Genomic DNA, 7,828 nt, shown 5'->3' with positions numbered 1-7,828 from the left:
AAAAATATGATTTGTTTGTAATCAAACTAATAGTTGAACCACCTAAAACCTAGTTTACCCTTTTGGTTTTACCATTCTTTATGGTTGTAGCTTTCACCTAGCTAGCTAGCTAGGTAGCATATTAATGACAAAATTTACTCTTCTCACACAACCATGAAGACTTGAATTTATAAATACGTGTATGTATATATCTTATATATATATATATATATTGAATGCGTGTTTCATCATTCCAGTGGCCAGAGTACAATCAATCCCACTTTATAGATTTCCTTTTTTTTTCTTCTTCAACAATCTTATAACCATGACAGATCCTTGTTCAAACCTCTTCACCGGAGGAGGCTTCAACTTCGTACCTCTAAATCCCCACTACACTGCTTGTTTCATTACTAACAGATCATCTTCCAACATGGAGCCCCAAAGCTCACCTCCTCTCAAACAAGCTCTTCCTCTCATCAATTACCTGAGCAGTGAGACTGAACCTTCAAGCAGTTCCATGGAAGGTGATAAGAGCCTGTTGTTCTCAAACGCTGGTGCGGCCGATGATGAAGCTGAAACTGTAACCCTAAACATAGGGCTGCCTAGCCCTATCTCCGATCGGAGGGTAAGGGAGGTCTCCCCGGCGGCTCGTGGTGCAGTTTCTGGGTTTCCATCAAGCAAGGGACAGTACTGGATCCCTACACCTACTCAGATTCTGGTTGGTCCGACACAGTTTTCATGTCATGTCTGCTGCAAAACCTTTAACAGATACAATAACCTGCAGGTATGCCGCGTTGCATGGGACATGATCCGCAAAAATTTCCTTTATTTCCTTCTTTTGTCATCGTTTTCTTTTGATTGTCATTCATTGCCCTTTTCTTCATATCTCATCTTAATTAAGTGGATTAAAGCCTAGGTTTAACATTAGCTTTCGCTTTTATTAAGTACCCTTTTGCCTTATTTGCAAACTTATCCATCGTGTTGGACCAGGAAATACTTGACTCGACTCAACTCGGTAGGTTTAGGTCATTAGGATAGTCATGTTTCCAGGAAAATGTTACCGTTTGCTTATTGGGAAACTTTGAAGAGTGTGCAAAATATAGTTTAATTGCAGGAGTGAAGAGATTTTCCAGCAGGGTTTCAGACTTAGGTGGTCATTAATCTAAACGCTCCAGTGATTCGTCATTTATCTAGTCTGCAAAATGAAACACCCTAGATTTGCATCCCAAACAGACAAAACGCATTAATCTGACACTCGAGCATCGAAATTAGAGACCTGTAATTATTACATATTGCATTTAGGGTAAATTACATGAACTAAATTGTGTATACTTGATGTTATTAAACTTTCAATTTCATTAGTTATAATATTAAATTTTACTTTTAACTTTAATTATATCTTTCTTTTTTTCATTAAATTTTAACGATACATTCTTAAAATTTATTATCTATACCATCATTTTAAATATCAACGCTCATTGTCTAAACGACATTGTTTTGCCAAAGTCATCATACCGTTTGAATTTTAACAACCCATTAACATAATTGAAGCTAAAATAAAGTTGAAAATTCAATAATATAAACCATATTCCACCTAAAATTCATCATCGATACTTGGTGTATTTGACCTTTGCAATTAACAAAGGCATGTCATGTAAAATTTACCAAAACTTTCGGATAAGCACGCGTATGCACCTATTGTGCAGATGCATATGTGGGGGCATGGATCACAGTACAGAAAGGGACCAGACTCACTAAGAGGAAGCCAGCCAACAGCCATGCTAAGACTCCCATGTTACTGCTGTGCATCGGGCTGCAAGCACCACATCGATCATCCAAGAGCAAGGCCGCTCAAGGATTTCAGAACCCTCCAAACCCACTACAAACGTAAACATGGGGTCAAGCCCTTCGCCTGCCGGAAATGCGACAAGGCGTTCGCTGTGAAAGGCGACTGGAGGACACACGAGAAGAACTGTGGGAAGATCTGGTATTGCACCTGTGGGTCTGATTTCAAGCACAAGAGGTCTTTGAAAGACCATATCAAGGCCTTTGGCCCCGGTCATGGCGCGGTTGGCATCGATTCTTTTGACGATGATGATGAACCGGGGTCCGAATTCGAGCTTGAATGTGAGTCTTCATCATCTTTCATAGGTTAACTGGCTTTTGCTCACATTTTTCTTCCCCGATCCCCTCTTTGCAGACATCACTAGCCATCCCCATGGTGATTTGCTTGTTTGTGTATATACATGCATTGAGTGTGTGTTTACATGTTTGAAGAAAGAGAGACGAATATATATAAAACATGTGTAATTATATATAATTACTAAGTTTTTTTTTAATCCTGTATGTTACTCTCTACTATAGTTGTTATAACACAACGTAATGGTCGCGATGTTTTTTAAGATTGTCGTGATATAATTATTTAGGTTTATATTAACAAATAAATACCTAGAGTATATCATCTTTTTTATTTGGGTACTTAAAGTGTTTTTTAGTTAAAATAAATACTTAAAATTATCTTTTTAGTCAAAATAAGTCCTTAAAGTATTTACTCTTTTCGTCCAAGTATTTAAAGTATTTTCTAATTAATGTCACATGTCAATTTTTTTGAACTTAGATGAAAAGGATTGAATAGTTTAAATATCTATTTTGACATAAAATATCACTGATACATATTTTGACTAAAAAATAATTTTATATATTTATTTTGATTAAAAAATTATTTTTGACACTTAAATAAAAAATATATATTATAAGTACATAAACCAATTATTTATGACATAACACAGTTAACAAATAAAATATTCAGACATCAATTTAAAAAAAAACTTGTAAAATTCAAGGACTATTTTTTCCCTTGTAAGCAAAACAATGTAAATATTTTATCATACCTTAGTTCAGTGGTAAAGTTTATTTTTATTGTCAAGTTTCGTCATTTTAAATATAGATTTTATTTTGACCTAAATCCTATGGATATATATGCAGGGTATGCTTATAATATGTAAAATTAATAAATTCTACATTAATTTATAGTCATCAGATTTAAATAAATAAATGATTAATATTTAATTAAAATTTATAACTCATATATATATATATATATTAATTTACAATAAAATAATCTCTCTCTTTACCCCAATCTTAAAGTCTAAACCTAAACCTCAAAATCTCAAACCTTAAAACTCACATCATAAACCATGAACACTAAATCTTAAACCTTAAAATTCTAAAACTTAAATCTTAAACCTTAAATTGTAACTCTAAAAAATATAATTTTACTGTGAGTTAAAGAAATATTTTAACTATATATATATATATAAAAGTTAGGATGCATTTAGAGATTGAGTATAACTTTTAATTTTACATCTTTTTAGGATTATTAGATAAGGGGAAATCAATGACTGAGATTAATAGTAGAAAATGAAAATATAATCACTGCAAAAAAAAGAGTTAACCTATGTCTTTAATTTAATCTCATCCAATAATCCTAAAAATATGTAATTTTTTTTTAGTTTTACACTATATAATTGGATCCTAACGTGCGCGCGCATGCACATATAATTTTTAGTTTTACACATTTTTTTAGGGAAATTAAAGGCTGAAATCAACTCATTATTTTTTCAATAAATATATTCACATTTTCTATTGTTAATCTCGATATTTGATTTTCCTCATCCAACGATCATAAAAAGGTGTAAAACTAAAAGTTTTACACTGCAAGTGTAACTAGATCATGCCCTTAAATTTAATGTTATAATAAATTCATTTTTTAAAATTAAATGTAATATTATATCATTTTAAATTGAATTAAATTTAATATTATATTATTTTAAGTTTAATTTAATATTATAATATTTTGAAAAATGAAATTTATTTAAAAAATATTAAACTTATTTTTATACATATTGAATTCAATTTTAAAATATTAAATTTATTATTATTTTAAATCTTATATTAATTATATTTTAAAATATATATATGGAATATATTTATTTATAAACCAACAATACAATTTGTTTAAATAATTTCAGTGTTTATATATTCTCTAAAAAAATAAAGGTACCAAAGAGAGTACAAACTAAAATCAACTACAATCCGAGGGCAAAAACCCATATTATTATTATTGTTATATTTACACATTATGCATTATTGATGCTGATGAATATACTGTGATGTTTTTAAAACAATCGTAATTTCGTTGTTGTTAAAGGGAGGATTAATAGTTTTAGAGTTATAGTTATCTTGTACAATTTAACCTTTTTAAAGCAAATAGATTTCTTACCCAATTTGATAATAGACTTCCCAAATGGCTTTGGGAACAGAATTCTTATTTAATTTGATAACGGGCTTCTTAAATTGTTGAAGGCATGAAACTTTGTAAAGTAGGATGGATTTATGTGTGTGTTTTGAGGAACACAATCTATTAAATAGAGTTAAGATCATTGCAGTTGCTGATTAGATCGATGTCCATGGAAGGAGTATCCGTGGATGTTGTTGCTGAGGGGCAAAAAGAAGATGAAGGCAAGGTTTTACAAAACAACAAAGAAGAAAGAGATTGGTCTGAGCTTCCCAATGATATCGTAGAGTACATTGTGGGGAAACTTTATTGGTCGGATCGAATCCGAATTCGAGCAGTTTGCAAGACTTGGCAGCGGGTAACACTTCAGTGCATTCCAACCATTGATAAAGCTGCATGGCTCATGTCATACCGATGGCTGCGATTACACCAAAGTAAGGGATTGATTGGTGAACATAAGCTTAGAGACACATCGTTGGGCAAGGTGGTATACATTGCCAAAGATATCGAGGGAAAAAAGCCGAATAAGTCTTGTGATTATCAATGCGTAACTAGTCGATACGGTTGGGTTCTTTTCCGGAAAAATGAGCTCGGCTTCTTTCAGAGATTCCACTTTTTGTTATACTCCCCCTTCACCTGTGAGGTTATTGAGTTGCCGACGTTGGATGTAGGTTACTCTGTCCACTCTGACTACTTGACGGCCACCTTTTACTTGAGCTCAAAAAGTTCGGAGTGTCTAGTTTTCAGTTTGTATGTAGGTAAAGGAACAATCGGTGTCAGCACTTGTCGGCCCGGAGACGAGGGTTGGAAGACCTACAGCTTCTTAGAAAGTAAACCGATTGATTGGATTCGTTTCCCATTGGGTGCAACTTATTTAGGTGGATGTTTTTATTGTCTCTTTGCTGCTGGTGCTCTAGGTGCATTCTATATTCGTCGTCAAGAATGGAAATTACTCACAAAGTCGTGGTCGGGCTCACCACGTGATGCTCATGCTCGGTATGTTTATGGCGAATTAGTGGCAGTTCCTAGGTTCCCATGTATGCCGCATAAGCGTCGAAGAGTCATGAAGTTCGATTTTTCGGCCAAGCGTTGGGTTGAGGATTTGAATCTTAAAGAGACGGTACACACTGATCTTAGATTCGTATCAAGTTCTGAACCTTTGGGAGAGTCATCAAAAGATCATAATCTCTATGCTTATCTCTATTCAAAAAAGGATCATAATCGATATACTTATTTCTATTCAAGACGCTTTACGTCACACAAATATAATGGGAGGAATATAATATTGATCGAGCCTCCTCTCAAGTGTGTTTGGAGAAGACATCACTTGCTTAATCATATCTAAATGTAAACATGGTATACAAAGTTTTTGTTTTATTAGGTCAGCTCTATTTGCATTCTTTTAAGCTTGTCGTGTTAAACACTGATTTTAAATTTCATTTTTTTAAGGAATTGATTCTGTTATTTTTACAAATTACTTTTAGTTTTCATGTGCATCTGAATGATCAACTTAAATCAAGTTTCCCCCCTGTAACCATTAGTTTTCATCCTATTGATTAACTAATACAAATTAGATATTGTAGAGGTTTAATATGAAGACGATCCTTCAAATTCCCCCCTTCACGACGTTATGATTTAAATCTCTAATTTTATTTAAGGTATTTAGTGTCTCGTCCAACTAGATTAACTAGTTATTAGTTATCTCTCCTGTTTTATTTGGTGATTACGTTAGAAGACCCATCCACTTGGCTCCTATTTAGAACTTTAACCATAATTATAGAGATGACATCCACTTAAGTAAATTAATCTATACAGTTCAATCTTAGCCACTGAAGTAAATTAATCTATATCGTTCATCGTAAGAAGAACTAAATAGAAACTTGGCATTGTCTAATCATTGATCTATACCATTTAAGTGCATTAGACAACCCTTTACTTCTTATTCCTGTCATCGTCTCTTCATTCACAGTTTCTCTCGAAAGTATATTAACATGGAAGACAATAAATTGAGCTGGGTACTTAAGGAGTCGAGTAGACTTCATCTTTGTCAACTTATAACCAGAACAACTATAACAACACAATATATTGTCCTCATAACAGAAATTATGCAAAGTTATTAATCTTCTATTTAATTCAAATGTTTATCAGTTATTGAAAAGATTTAGTATATATATAAAATTTTTATCGGCATATAAATTAAATATTTTTTTTATAAATTTATTAAAATTTAAGTGTTCAATATAAATATATTCACCAAATACTTAAATTAGTCGATATAGGATTGATTATTTCTTTCACAACTCAATTTTGAATTGATTTTTAATCTATGTATTTTTTAGATTTTTTTTAAAATTAGCATATTTGATTTGTAAAATGCTGAAACCATAAGAGACCATTTGCGTAATTAACCCTTCAAACTTCAAAAGAATAAGGAAGGAGGCCAATAAAACTGGCAAGGTTCGAAATGCATACTCATTGCTGTGTACAACGAGCACTTTTCTTGATCATCTCATTCTCGTTTTCATTTGTACAAACAGAAAATGAGCTTAATTGTTGGTTCCTACAGTAATTATCTATTGTTTAGGAATAATTTGAAAAGTTTGGTAAGCCACATCAAAGTTTACATATGATATGAGAGATCTCTCTCAATTCCTACCACTTGTATTAGGTATTGAATTGTTCTTTATTGAAAATATTTTGAGGCTTCTTGAACAATGAGAGGAAACATTACATAAAAGTTATTTTGTGGAAAAACCTGTTGAGAATATTTTTGATGGTTCAAGCACAAAATATCATAATTCAAACAGAAGAAGAGCTTGCTGCAATGACGCGCTTTTCGTCCGACGACAAAAGGTGAGCAATTCAAAGTTTTGGTGACGAATGTAAAAATATACAAAAGATTTATATTTTGCTGCATTAACCATGAATCTCATAAACATGAGACTAAAGGACTATATTGCACAACTTGTCAGCTGCAGATTTGCTTGGTGCATATGTTGTTCTTAGGGTCTTGCCTTATGCATATGATGTTCTGATGGCTAACGTTTGTAATAAAATTAAAAGAAAAATCCAGATTAATGTGCCTTTTAAATGCTTAATTTCCACTATATAGATTAAGCTTTTTAGTTAATTTTAGTCTTTCTCCCGCCTTAAGCTTAGTTCCTGTCAAATGCGTACAGTAGATTCCATCTCCATCTCTCAAATACAAGCTTCCTTTATAAAGGTGCATGCTGGAGGATCACATCTTTATGGTATTCTTCAGTAGATCACTAAGAGAAATTGCTCCATTCAGGTACATAGCTGTTTGTTTTCAATGCTCATTTGCTATACTGTAAAGACCACTAGTAGAACTTAACTGGACAAATCGGATCACATTGTTATATAGCTTCCAAGAGAACAAATGATGCCCTCAACCTATACTTGCAACACTTTGGATGGCTTCACCCAACATATACAGAGGCATTTTCTACCTACTTCAATGTTATACCTAAATAAATCATATACAATTTATCACCCATTAGATTTCAAAATGATGGTTCAATTTCTTTAATC

At 32.5% G+C, this 7,828-nt stretch overlaps 2 protein-coding genes across 2 annotated transcripts; both read left to right on the top strand.

Moving 5' to 3' along the window:
- Window positions 1-251: 251 nt before the first annotated feature.
- LOC120179948 (zinc finger protein WIP2-like) lies at window positions 252-2,260 on the top strand. The gene is made up of 2 exons (XM_039185397.1): window positions 252-763; window positions 1,686-2,260. Exons 1-2 carry the CDS (start codon window positions 305-307, stop codon window positions 2,133-2,135), a joined length of 909 nt encoding a protein of 302 aa, XP_039041328.1. The 5' UTR covers window positions 252-304; the 3' UTR covers window positions 2,136-2,260.
- A 2,182-nt stretch (window positions 2,261-4,442) lies between these two features.
- On the top strand, window positions 4,443-5,621 carry LOC120179887 (F-box/kelch-repeat protein At1g57790-like). The gene has a single exon (XM_039185351.1). It carries the CDS (start codon window positions 4,443-4,445, stop codon window positions 5,619-5,621), a length of 1,179 nt encoding a protein of 392 aa, XP_039041282.1.
- Window positions 5,622-7,828: the final 2,207 nt, after the last annotated feature.

The sequence above is a fragment of the Hibiscus syriacus genome, unplaced genomic scaffold (genome assembly GCF_006381635.1).
Source record: "Hibiscus syriacus cultivar Baekdansim isolate YM2019G1 unplaced genomic scaffold, ASM638163v2 tig00112471_pilon, whole genome shotgun sequence".
Taxonomy (NCBI): Eukaryota; Viridiplantae; Streptophyta; class Magnoliopsida; order Malvales; family Malvaceae; genus Hibiscus; species Hibiscus syriacus.
The sequence above is the reverse complement of the archived record's forward strand: the minus strand, read 5'-3'. Positions and strand labels throughout refer to the sequence as shown.

Excerpts from the sequence above, each read along its gene's own strand:
- LOC120179887 (XM_039185351.1), top strand. The coding sequence starts at position 4,443 with ATGTCCATGGAAGGAGTATCCGTGGATGTTGTTGCTGAGGGGCAAAAA.
- LOC120179948 (XM_039185397.1), top strand. The coding sequence starts at position 305 with ATGACAGATCCTTGTTCAAACCTCTTCACCGGAGGAGGCTTCAACTTC. Across the intron at positions 764-1,685 it reads ACAGATACAATAACCTGCAG|ATGCATATGTGGGGGCATGG; the intron begins GTATGCCGCGTT and ends CCTATTGTGCAG.